Here is a 13,869-nt window from a genome sequence, read left to right as displayed (position 1 = left end):
GAACCTTAGAACCAATACACAAAACTCTTAATGTATTATCGAAAAAAGAGAACTAGGAGATTGATGTGACTTACCGTATAGGGCAAAAGATTCCAAAGTCTTTTCATGTCTACTAACAGACAAATGGTTGTACCCCTTTAGGATGGGGGCCTAAGCAAACAAAAGGATGTGCTGTACTGTATCACCTACAAAGACAAACCAACAACTGAATGGTTCAGTGACTGAACTATAACTTCATACATTTTAATTCAGTCAAACGTAACACATTATGCAGTAATTGAATATTTTCATTCCATATTGTAAAGACGTTCTTGTGTAAATGTATTGGAACAGCTTTTGGTATTTGTGCATACACAAAAAGCTATACATAACAATCAGCACTGCTTTAAAAAAATCATCTACCCATCTTAACAAGAAGTTACCTAGTTACATGAAAGGAAGTTCCTCCATTTCCCATCAGAAACAAACAGTTTTAAAAACAAGGCATTTCAATTATAGCCCCTCAGTGCTTGTGCTGCGGTGTCGTGTACAGTACATGAGAAAGCTGCCAAGAAGCTGGATGTGCTTAGCTCTAGTCTATAGTGTGAGAGAGTGGTCCACACACTGAGCTTGAGCTCCAAAAAATATAACTTGATTTCATAACATTGCAAATGGCCAGAGTAGGTTTTGCAACTATGCAGCTCATTGAAACTGTGCTGTCTAATTCCAAAGTTGGTCTTTTCATGAATAATATTTAACATGAATAAACTAATATTTACTAGAATGACCAAAGTACAGTACGTTTTGCAGCTAAAAATTTAATAATTCTGGGCCCTACCATGGCTTATTGGTAGGGCACTTGTATGCTACGCGGCCGACCCAGGTTTGATTCCAGCTCGGGTCCTTTGCCGACCCTTCCCTGTCTCTCTCTCCCAAACATTTCTTGTCTATCTCTCAAACTATCCTGTCAAGAATAAAGTCTAAAAGACCAAAAAATATCTTTCAAAAAAAAAAGTCTAGTTCTGGATATTCAAAATTGCGGACATGGAGACGATCCACCTATTCATGTATGAAGAGTGGAATTTTCCCATTTGTAAATGGGCAGCATGAATTCTGGAAGTAGACTACGAAGAATATTACAGAGTGCACATCTTGATGAAAGAAAGTTATATTTTTTTGGAGCTCATGCCCAGTGTGTGGACCACTGTACGCCAACTGTATGGACTTAGTTACAGTAATCTCAAACCTGCAAGACCCCTGTCTTGTGTTAGCATTGTAAGAATGATGGATGACAGTATCGATTTGTATTTGAAAGTTGTCTTTCCTGTAAAGGCTCTACGGGCCACATAAAAGTACTCAGAGGGCTGCATGGAGCCCCTGGGCCCGAGTTTGCCCACCTCTGTTCTACATAGTGTATTTCAGTTCATGTCGATGTTCTATGTTGTTCTTTTCAGGTTGTGCTATTGTGCTACGGTTTCTGGGTTTAACCAGTTGCCAGATTTAAATGTCAAGGTGTGTACAACAGGCTTAAAGGTATATGTTTTGTCTTGTCTCCCAAATGGGTGTGTGCCAACAGAGTTACCCAATTATCAGCATATTAGTGCACATTATACAAACCCAACGTATCAAAAAGGCAGCTCAAAGAGAACATTTCTAGAGTATTATTATCAGCATATTAGTGGACATGATACAAACCCACTGTATCAAAAAAGTAGCTCAAAACGCATCAAAGTTCAGCTACAAATGTTTAGCTAAAAAAACAAGTTTAAATAGAACATTTATAGAGTATTAGAGTCATATAATCATGCCGTTAAAAACAACAAAAAGAAGGCCAACTGTGTCCTTCTCTGCTGTGCTTGAGTGACAAAACAGGGATTTCAAAAGCGCCAGTTCCGTTTCAACACAAACGATAACTAGAAAAAGCAGTACATAGATCCTCCTAATAAGATCCTAATCATGTAAAACAATAAGTACATCCTAAATATAAAATAAAAAACGTCCACATCTGAGATCTTCTGGCGGTCCTCTTGCATTGCTTAAACGGTTTGCTGTGTTTTTGTAAAGATGGCTTGCCATTGGCTGACAATAATGGAGAAGAATAATAGAGAAGAGCTGCAGTCCGGCTGGCCAGCAGTGTCCAGGTACGGTATACAGGTCACTGTGGCTTGTTTTCAGTTTCAGCAGTGCATAGAATCCTCTCTGTCTATGAGTGCATCGCTCCTGGTGCATCACTTCATTTCTCCAAGCAAACAGTGTGTGTGTGTGTGTGTGTGTGTGTGTGTGTGTGTGTGTGTGTGTGTGTGTGTGTGTGTGTGTGTGTGTGTGTGTGTGTGTGTGTGTGTGTGTGTGTGTGTGTGTGTGTGTCTCTACAGTCTCCTCTGTCTGTGTCTGGCTGCCAGGAGTGCTGCATTCCTCTGCAGGACGTTAGTGGGGGTGTCAAAGTCCAGCAGGCGGCCCTTGTCTAGCACCAGCACTCTGCAGACAGGAGACAACAAACACACACATTCACATCAGTCTAGCACAGGGCCTCTCAACCCTCGTAGAACAAGCGACCCATGGAACTCATCATAAGCTTCCCAACGCCCCCTTGGACTCATCATAAACCTGCCAACCCCCCTTGGACTCATCATAAACCTGATACACCACCCCCCCCCTTAGTATTAAAGAATGCAATGGACTAATGCCCCCCAATGGCAACTAAGCACCACCCCTTTCCAATGGCTCCCAAATGGCACACATTAAGAACATTCATGCATTCATTCAAGTGTTAGAGAGAGAGAGAGAGAGCACCACCATGCTTTTTTGCACCATTTCTGAATACTGAACCAAAATCCTAACTGAACTCAAGAAATGGGAATAGCACTCAAGGTCAGATATAAAATCTCAAGGTTAGATATGAAATCTCTCAGAAGACATTTGCTGACAAACATGACATCAAATGATTCCATAAATCCATAATCCATAAAATGCTGCATTTTTATGTCAAATTGTCCATATATGTTTTATACTGTATGTGTGTGGCTTATAAATCCACCATATTCAGTTCATGCATCACTTGCTAGCCTAGTTAAAACCAGCTGCTCATATTGTCTGCTTTGGTAAAGATGGGGTCCATTCTATTATTCTAACTCTAGGGTTACCCATGGATTGGCTGTGATCATTAGTCCTTTTTTCACCACCATAAACGACCCTACGCGTGCTGTACCAGGGCTTTGCTGTGCTGGTGGCCCAGACCCACAGCCCTCACTGCTGTTTTATCACTGGGGATGGGGTGCTAGCCTGAATAGGCAGACAATTTATTTCTTTATTTCTTTATTTCTGGGCCTCTTGAGATGTGACATCTCATTTTCAATAGGGTCCCCTGAGGTCCTCTATTCTTTAGCCATGGATCAGAGAGGAAAGACAGATTAAGACATAGCCATTACAATTTTGGTGAGAGTAAGGTTATAACATAGGCTTGGTGCTAAGGGTTTTTTAAAGGTGCACTGTGTAATATTTTTAGCACTTTCTTTCCACAATTCATGCTGCCCATTCACAAATGTTACCTTTTTCATGAATAGGCCACCATCATACACAGTGCACCTTAAAGTGAAAAGTATCATACCTGTCTGAGTCCATGATGGTGTGGGGGTTCTGTGTGAGGGTGAGAACCGTGCAGGATGAGAACTCTGTGTGTATGAGATGCTGCAGCAGGTGTTCCGTCTCCGGTTCCACGGGGGCCAGCGGTTCCTCCACCACCAGGACCCTGGAGGGCCACAGCAAGGCTCGGGCCACACACAGCAGCCTCCTCTGGCCCTCACTGGAACAAACCACACATGGATTACTTTACTTGGATTACTTTAGTGCGTGTGTGTGCGTTCGTGTGTGCGTATGTGCCTGCCTGCCAGCCTGCCTGCCTGCCTGCCTGCATGTGTGTGTATTCAGGTTAGATGGGATGTGTGTGTGTGTGTTCAGGTGAGATGTAGTGTGTGTGTGTGTGTGTGTGTGTGTGTGTGTGTGTGTGTGTGTGTGTGTGTGTGTGTGTGTGTGTGTGTGTGTGTGTGTGTGTGTGTGTGTGTGTACGTGTGTGTGTGTGTGTTATACAATGCACTGCACACATTTACTATTTACTGTATTGTAATGATATAATGCAGTCTGTATCCAAACTACTGTGTGTTGTTATCATGATGTACTCTTATATAACAGATGTTATGTCCACAGCGACATACAGTACTATATAGCTGAATGCAAGAAAGGATAGAAGTAGCTTACACCAGGGATATCGAACTCAGGCCCAGGGGCCAAATTAGGCCACTAAATTAGGCCCGCTGAGTCATTTTAATTACACATGTGTGTTAAAGTTGGCCCAAATACACCATTAATATGAGTGAGACCAAAACATTAACATTTCACACTCATATAGTACAACAGAATATGTGCAGGCACATTTGATCTACCATATACAATGGAAATTAATGAAATTTGCCTTTGAGTTTTACGTGGGTGCATGCATAATTTTAGTCCTTTAAATAAATATTGAGTTTGCCCCACGACTTTGTCCCAGATTTTGATTTTGCCAACTGTGACAGACAGTTTGACACCCCTGCCCTACACAGTACAACATCTCTAAAATGGAACACATTTGGACAATAAGGCTTTGTTTCAAGATAAAGGAGGTGTAATGAAAAATGTTCAGTCTAAATTCAATTTTAATAAAATATGTAGTTACTGCACTTTGTCTTTGTAGGGCAATATACTGTGCATAACTGTGCATAACTGTCCATAGCTCCAAACTGAGTAAAATGACATTTAATTCATTCTGTTTGCCAGTCTAAGTAGTTTTAATTGGTTATTGGCATGTGACTGTTTTGACTCAATATTACCACATTCTTTGCAGATGAATCGTTTTATTAATCTTTATACTTGTTACAGCCTTTTGATTTGTAAGGCAGTACAGTGTATTGTATGTGACAAATCAAACATGTAGTACAATACTTTGATATTCACATCACACCCATAAGACTTTTGAAGTTTCATTCACCACACAAAAGCATAATCCCTTTAGTCTTGTGTTACTTAAACAATGCAAACAAAAAAGGTCAGAATACAGATGTAGGACAAACAGCATGACGTGTACCAGGATGGCTTGACTTCTAAAGGCCTTAGTAGGCCAAGGCCAAGTGAAACCTGAAGTGCCTTTTCTGGTAATCATCAACCAGGGCCTTTCCAGGCTAACTATGGCATGCTTTGTTGCAGTGGCCGTGTTGTTAGTAGGGCCGTATTAACGCAGAGGCTAGATATAGCTGCAGCCTTGGGGCCCCCCACCTGCCAAGGGCCCCCGATTGGCTAAAGTGGGTGAAGAAAATAAATAATTGCAGGATTGTTACAAGATGCGGAATTGAAAGTCTGTTTCTGAATGAGTTTTCAAACTCATTCCTGACCCAGAATTTTGATGCCGTGCTTAACCTAGTCTTACGTGGGGGCCTACAGTAACCTATAGCCTCGAGGCCCTGCACCATCTTCAGCCGGCCCTGCTTGTTAGCACACTACACTACGTATGTATGCTATACCTTGTCACAAAGGCCAGTGGCCCAGAGCAATGCTTCTTGACCTGTTTCAATGCCGCAGAGGTAGGTTTTTTTTTTTAACATTAGTCTATTGTTTTTAGATTTGTAGTAAGCTTGTGTTTGAGGTTCTTAAACACATAGTGCAAAACTAGAGTCAAACCAACTTAAGTCAAACAAAGTAAAAAATAATAATAATCATGCCCTGTGTTTTGCATGTGCTGTTGTTTTCATGTCTGTTGGATCTGAATACTTTTCAGTGCAGCTGAAAGGGCCTTTGAGCAAACAGCCTTACTGCCACACCCTCATCATGTCTCAACACGCCAACCAACCTGTGGCTGCTGCTGGGTAAAAATAACATTCAATCCAATAATAATACTCCCAGTAGCCAACACTAAACACTGGTACCGGAGACGTCATTTAACCTTTATTTATCAAGCAAAGTACTCTTTGAGATATAACCAGGGCTGGACAAAAAAACAACCATTTTGACCTGCCTCTCACACATACACAGGCTGATTTCGTACAATCTCCTGTTTGGCTCTGACCCCTGTCATTATTAAAGTTGTTAAATTGTGGGCTGAACTACAGGGGTGGAAAAAGACAGCAACAACAGCATCGGCCCCAATTACTGTCTTCCCACCGGGAAAATGCCCTGTATGCCAGATTACCAGTCTGGGTCTGGATACAACTTCTCATCAAATCCCGGAAATCCTGGCTAAAATAGCAAACACAGACAATTAATAGTCATACAGCAGATTAGGGTGAAAATAGTGCCCATCCCAGGAAAAAGGTGCAGGACAAAGGCTGACTGAGGGAGGACACTTAAAATCCTTTGTTCCTTGACTTTTTTATGGCAGGATTCCGTTTCGACCATTGTCTTGGTCATTGTCAGTGGTCGAAACACAATCCTGCAATGGAATTACAAAAACAAGGGAAAACAGATTTTAAGTGTGTGGACTCCAAAACTATAGTCTATACGACAGCACCCATGTCTCTCGCTGCTCTCGTACAACTTTTAGAAATGTTGACCACAATCTGAGCAACTATCATTAAACATCAGTGGAGACGTCAAACATGGCAGCCCTGGTCATTATCTACCCACTAGCCATGTGTTTGACACCGGAGTCTGGCCGTCATGTCTCTTCTCCATCCTCCACTGCTACACCTGCGTCTGACCACACCAGAAACCTGTGTTTTTGGGAGCTTACTCAGAGTGTGGTGCAGAATTCCATAATTGGAGGGTACTACATCTTTCAGGGTTTTCTATTACATTTGTACCTGCAGACAGGGTGAAATGGCATTTAGTCATTATGCTGCCAAATGCTGGAACCAGCTTCCTGTTCAAATTTCTCACACAGTATCTTGTTTTAAAAAGAAATTAGCTTTATTTTCATATATAAGCGTCAGCTAAGCATCAGTCAAGTGAAATGTAATGTAGTGACTGTGTCATCGTCCTACTGTATCTACCTGAGGCTGATGTGGCCGCGGTCCGTCACCTGGTGCAGCAGTTTGCCGGGCAGCTCCTGGACGGCTGGCTTCAGGTGGCACAGCTCCAGTGCCAGCCACACCTGGGCGTCAGGGAGCCTCCTGGCAGGGTCCAGGTTGGCACGCAGGGAGCCAGAGAACAGCACAGGCACCTGGGAAGCACAGACAGGAATCAGCACACACACACACACACACACACACACACACACACACAGGCACACGCACAAATACACACACACACACACACACACACACAGGCACACGCACAAATACACACACACACACACACACACACACACACACACACACACACACACACACACACACACACACACACACACACACACACACACACACACACACACACACACACACACACCTTTAGTTGCCAGGCAACCACACATACTCAGAAAGAGAGAGAGAGAGAGCGAGAGAGAGACTGCAAACACACAGACACACACAGCACCTTTTGTGGCCACACCCTGTGAAAGCTCTTCAGGGCCACAGTGCCACATACCAACACACCCTGTTGTGTATCAGAACACACACACACACACACACACACACACACACACACACACACACACACACACACACACACACACACACACACACACACACACACCAGGGCCATCACAAATGTCTTCAGAAGTCCCACAAGAGGGAAGGCAGGGCCGCATTAAGATGGCCTGGGGCCCCTAGCCTACAGGTTGCGGTAAGTCCCCTCAGAAGGCACATTCAGAAAAAAAAACAAAAACGTTTTTCTCCTTTTTCCCAATTGGTGAGGGCCCCTAGGCTGCAGCCATAGTATCTCACCTGTGTTTTAATACAGCCCTGAGTGCAGGGCAAACATTTGCTATGTACAACACATTGACAGACTTTCAATGCACAAAGACTTGCTACAGTATGTAATATACTGGTACTACTCATTGACAGACCTGCTCACATAGGTTATGGGGTGTACTCTGAGGTGTGCTTTGGAAGACAAACTGTTTTAACTTCACACCCTGAAGGGTAAACATCACCATGGGCACGAACAGAATGCATATTGTGTCTCTCTGGGAAGGTCTTAGAAGAGCTGTGAACTAGAAAAGTGTGAAACTGAGCAATTTAATCTTGTGCAGAAAGATATAGGTTACTTCAATACTCTTTACACACATTCATATTTTGCCTGCGTTTTGCAGGAAACCTTAAGTCTTGGTGTCTTTAAGTGTGGACGTCTTCAACAAACACATTCAGTTTACATACTGCAATGGCAACTCAAAATGATACGGTTAAGAAAAACGTGCAACCTTATTAATACCCACAGTCTGTATGAACTGTGAACTACAGGCTATAATTTCCTCCACATCACATCTCACCCAAGGTATTCATGGGGCATCAGACAATAGGGGATCTTCACAATTATGCAATTATTGAAAATGTCCCCCCTTGAGACCAATCAGGGCACCCCTGCCAGGTGGGGGCCCCTAGGCTGCAGTCATGTTTATCCTGTCCTTTAATTTGCTCTTATCACCTGGTGAGCAGACGGAACGTCTTCTGATGAGCAGGTGTTCATTATTCCCAGAGAACAGGACACCTATGATGTCATGCGGGCGTGCGTCCGTCTAACTTAATCTACATCTCACCTGAGGTATTTCATAGGGCATTGGATATCGTGAAAATGAAGGAAAAAACAATGTGCAATCAAATTAATGCCTACAGTATCCTGTAAACTGGGGCTATACTTTTGGCACAGGTTCCACAGCTGACATCTCACCTGTGGTATGAGATTAATGCGTCGCCGGAGATCATGCAGGCCCAGACCGGCTACATCCACCCCGTCGATCAGCAGCGTCCCACTGGCACCCTCTAGTGTCCGCAGCAGGCAGCACACCAGGGCCTCCGCATCGGCTGCATCTCCGCTCAGTACACTGACCTGGTCAAGCCAAATCAAATAAGAAGCACCAGAGTCAGTATCATTGACCAAGTACTCTTACATGTAGGCTAAAAGGACTTTGGAAGCATATTGTACTTTGGTCAGACCAATACTTATTAATTTATAATTTAGTAAATATTAATAAAAAAGGTCAAACTTGTGAATGAACAGCATACATTTTGAAAATGAATGTCTGAAATGACCTGCTCCATCTTTAAACACAACACATTACTGTAAACGCATAGCTAGGCTACAAAGAATTTGTCTCTGGCAGATGGTAGGTCTTTATAACACGACTCAAAACATTTAGATGTGTGTAGTAGAAGACAGCTACCATCTGCTGGAGTCAGAAGGTGAATGGTACTCCATTTATCACAGAGCATTCCAACACTCAGCAGAGTATTTGTTGAAATGCATTACATTCACACATACATACAGTATGTGTTGTGATGACTCCCTGCCATAGACTCTGGGAGTGCTAGGGAGTTCCCAGGACATTTTGGGGTCAGCTGGGGCCCCACACAAAAATTCCAGGGAGTGAACATTTGAAGCATATTGCCACTACTATAGTTTAAAGTGTGAGCTAATTGTTCACCATCTACTGGCTATAATGCCCCACGTGCATTGCTGAAGCCTTCAATGGGCACCTGCAATTTATTCCCCTTTCCCATGTACACTTCGGACTGACGGAGTGCTATTGCAGCCCATGTCCTCCTTCACCTTCTATCTTTACTTTACTTTATTTCTTCAGGACATTGCACATTAATGAACATATACATACATGTACATATAGGTAAATATGCCAGATTGTAGCCCAAGGGCTAATTTCCATCTGGTGTCCAAAATATCTGTATGCACGTGAGGAATAAACATCACAGTATCTCTGTAGGCCATCACATGGACGTGCAGGAGGCCAGCCCAACAGGTGCCAGGAGGGCCAGATTAACGCACAGGCTAGATATGGCTGCAGCATAGGGGCCCCCACCTGCTTGGGGGCAACCTGTAGCCAAGGGGCCTGGGCCGGGCCATCTCCATCCTGCCCTGGGTGTCAGGCCATAGACTGGGGCAGTCACATGCTCAGGGCACCACAGTTACAGGGAACGCTGAGGGGAGCACTGGTCATTTAGAAGATGCATGTAGCAACATCTAAACGACATCCTTCAAGTAGGGTGTGTGTGTGTGTGTGTGTGTGTGTGTGTGTGTGTGTGTGTGTGTGTGTGTGTGTGTGTGTGTGTGTGTGTGTGTGTGTGTGTGTGTGTGTGTGTGTGTGTGTGTGAGAGAGAGTGTGTGTGTAAACATAAACGTAAACGTGAACTGCAGAAATGTAAACTAAAGTAAACTATGTTCACGTGCATTGAGGTTTGTGTTTGAAATTGCAGGAGCTGTAGTAAATAATGACGGGAAACTAACATGGGAGAAAATCTAAGCAGCTAGGCTGAACTAGATTTCTTCTGGAGGTTGAAGATATTTCAGCTTTCATTTTTTCCTAAAAGGATACCAGCTGGTGCCCATAGATGGCAAGGCATTAAAAAATCTGCTAACTAGTTGGTTTAAGTTCCACAATGCACCAGCACAGTCTTTCCTTTCTGTATAGAGAATGCAAAAGACTGGTGAGTAATGGAAAGAGACTGTATACTATATGTGTGGAAATGTACAGGACCTAAACCTTCATATTATTCCTTCAAGGAGAAAGACAACAACATGTTTGTGCAATTATTTCTATACATGCTGGCTTCAAGGCATGCAGTACTGCAAGTGAGAGTGGAAGTGTAGGGCACCTTCTCCCCCCTCTGGATGTGGAAGGAGACTCCTCTGAGGGCTGGGTTGTGGTCGTCAGAGGATGAAGGCGTGCTCTCTGGACTCCTGAGTTCGATCTCCCCCCACTGAGGCCACCCTGGAGGAACTCTGTGAGGAAGCGTCCATGGGCCCTGTGGGATGACATCAACCAGAGGCAGCCAAAGTTAAAGTATAAGTAAAAACCAAAACCTGCTGTAGTTTCCTTCCAACATAAGAAATTCCACTGAGTAACAGTTACTACAGAGCGATGTTCCTGATTCTGAGCTGGTTGGATCTAATTTCAGGGGTATCTTTTCAGCTTTTTCAGTAACAATGTCGAGCCACCTCATTAGGTATAATGGACTAACTGGTGTAACTGCTATGTACCATCACATGCTAGTGTTGTACTTACATCATAAATGTTGTTCTACTTTAATTTGGCCACCTCACTCAACAATACACTACTTTCATTGTGTGTAGTATACTGCTGACAGACAGGGTTGCTGTGTAGTACTGTATACTGTATACTGACTGACAGGTGTAGAACGTATGTCTTCTTCTGACAAACAAGCTGGGCTACTTTTGGGCGGACTAATCCCTAGAATGTGGTATTTTAGGAATTTTAAGTTTTTACTTTGGTGCAAACTGATGACAGATGAGCTGTTTCCCTCTGGGTCAGGAGGTTTACTGTAAATCAGCAGCAACACCAAGTTCCTGTCTGACAAACATGAGTTGTACTGTAGCTTCTTGGCACAGTAGCCTCGATAACACACTAACACAGTGGAAAGAAACCTAAACAAATACTTAAAATACTTCACTTCTAGTCTTCTTGGAGTAGCCCAGCCTGTTTGTATTCTGGTCACAATCCCACACACAGCGCCTTTAAGGAGGCCACCTTGACTCCAACCACCTACCACCTACACCAGATCTCCAAAAAGGAACAAGATTTCTCACAAAATTAGCTATTTTCTGCTTATAAGCTCTTCACTATTTCAAATAACAACTTGATCATATCATATTGCATATGAAAACTGCAGAACATGTCTGACACCAACTTGATTAACAAATGTTCTGTTGGAAACTCTAGTTGATCCATCAGTTATCAGTAGGCTATATGTAGTCAGGAGGTTTAAATCAGCCCTGCTGACTTTCTGGCCAACAGGGAGAAACACTTTTAAAACATTTTATTGTGGAGTATTTAAAGTATTTTATGATTTTGGTACACACAAACAACTGAAGTCTTCCTTTAGAGTCAGGAGGTTAAATCAGAGGCACTGGCATCGTGTCTGACAGGAGGCGCTCGCTCAGTGATAAAAAGGCAGAGGCCGGTGGTAAATCAAGAGGAGCTTTTAAAACGGCACACAAACAAACTGCAGAGCTGACACTTTCTTTTTTCCTTACATTTGTTATTTCCCCAGAGTTCTCTTCAGTTCAGTGGAAAAGACATATTCACACAAGCGTACGCATGTGCACACAGGCACACGCATTAACACATGCGCACACACGCATGCACACACATACAGAGGAAAGAGAGGCCTCTATGTGTGTAGTCAGTGACTGGCCTTTTCCCATACCAATCACTGATTGATTTTGTACTAACAACAGTAGGCCTTCATATTAAACTGACTTACTGTATGTAGATACTTTTATGCTTAGTTTGGGAAGAACTCATAAAGAGATCTTAATATGGGTTTTTTGTCTTTTTTTACTTTATTTTATGACAGGACAGTGAAGGTGGTGACAGGAAGTGAGTGAGGAGGGAGAGACGGGGAAGGGCCAGCAAAGGACCCGGCCCGGGAATCGAATCCGGGTCAGCCGCGTGGTAGACGAGTGCCCTACCATTTTACCAGAGAGATTTTACCTATCCACCCTTACAGTAAGTGCACTCATAACAGAGTTAAGACTAGTGGGCCAGTCCAGTGGACTTAAGATCAGACAGTTTCAGGTTTGAATCCCACCCTTACCTGTCCCTATTCTCTACACCTCCTCCATTGCTCAAGGGACTGTAAACAATACCTGGCCTGTAAATATCTGTAAGTGGCTTAACAGCATCATCTAAGTGTTATGTAGAATACCTCCTTCTCCAGAGCGGAGTATTCAGCTATGTTTCTCACAGCCCTCACGCAGTCATGCACATCAGAGGAGGCCGCTCTCCACTGGTGAAAGACTCCACGCATCTGTAAATACACACATTCACACAAATCATACATAGCATAAATTATACAGTACTGCTGGAGCTTAAATAACACAACATAACATAACGTAAAATAATTATCAATCACATAACCACAGTAATAAACTTAAATTTATTAGTATGTTTTGCAGCTAAAAATACACATTTTTGGAAATTCAAGATGGCGGACATGGAGAAGATCCACCTTTTCATGTATGAAGAGTGGAATTTTCCCAGTCATGATGAATTTGTGAAAAAGGTGTAACTGGGCGGCATGAATTCTGGAAATAAACTACTAAAAACATTACATAGTGCACCTTTAAAGATAGCATAATAAAGCATTATGAAGCTCACACTAAGGGCATAGAGGAGTGCTAGGCCCACAGTTCCCGAGTCCAGGGCATCAGTGTTATCCAACAGGATGAGAGTGACCAGGAACACCAGGAGGGACAGGATGGCATCTAACCGAAGTGTCACCCACCTGCAAACAGCATTAAAGATGTTATGGTACATTTAGATGCTGTTCAACTTTCCACATATAAATGTATGTATATTTTTGAAATTGCATTGGTTTTCACGCATTTACAGATAAACAGAGTTTTAGAATGCTCATATCAAAACTCCAGTTTTAAAATATCCCATCTCCCATTCTTGTTAGCAACGTTGTGTTTATATGGATAAAAAAATATCCGAATTGAAAAATATTCAGCATACGTGTAACCAGTGCCTTCATCAATTGCGGTCTGACCTGTCCATGATGGTTCGGTTGAAGTGGCACAGCAGGTAGTGGTGGAGGACCTGGTGGCAGTGGCTGAGGGAGCGGTCCTCATAGAGGGATGCAGGGTGAAGGGCCTCAGCATCACGGTTGCCATGGCCACCACCATCACCACGGTCACCAGGTGGCATCTCTCGAAACAGAGCTTTGACAGACAGGCGAGAAGCCTTCTCCAAGTGCTCCATGCGCCTCGAGACAGGCGTGTACTGAGACTACA

The 13,869-nt window shown here is 43.2% G+C and overlaps 1 protein-coding gene across 1 annotated transcript in view; it reads right to left on the bottom strand.

Annotated features, from left to right (window-relative positions):
• Positions 1-213: 213 nt before the first annotated feature.
• abcc13 (ATP-binding cassette, sub-family C (CFTR/MRP), member 13) overlaps positions 214-13,869 on the bottom strand; it is a 34,235-nt gene continuing 20,579 nt past the window's right edge. Inside the window, exons 15-22 of the mRNA XM_063206342.1 lie at positions 13,626-13,864; positions 13,232-13,358; positions 12,780-12,881; positions 10,707-10,856; positions 8,770-8,928; positions 6,993-7,162; positions 3,584-3,778; positions 214-2,454 (exon numbers count right to left, since the gene is read on the bottom strand). Of these exons, the coding sequence (XP_063062412.1) occupies positions 2,346-2,454; positions 3,584-3,778; positions 6,993-7,162; positions 8,770-8,928; positions 10,707-10,856; positions 12,780-12,881; positions 13,232-13,358; positions 13,626-13,864 (1,251 nt within the window). The 3' untranslated portion in view covers positions 214-2,345. The remainder of the gene's footprint in view (positions 2,455-3,583; positions 3,779-6,992; positions 7,163-8,769; positions 8,929-10,706; positions 10,857-12,779; positions 12,882-13,231; positions 13,359-13,625; positions 13,865-13,869) is intronic.

This window comes from Engraulis encrasicolus, chromosome 9 (assembly GCF_034702125.1).
Source record: "Engraulis encrasicolus isolate BLACKSEA-1 chromosome 9, IST_EnEncr_1.0, whole genome shotgun sequence".
Lineage (NCBI taxonomy): Eukaryota > Metazoa > Chordata > Actinopteri > Clupeiformes > Engraulidae > Engraulis > Engraulis encrasicolus.
The sequence above is the reverse complement of the archived record's forward strand: the minus strand, read 5'-3'. Positions and strand labels throughout refer to the sequence as shown.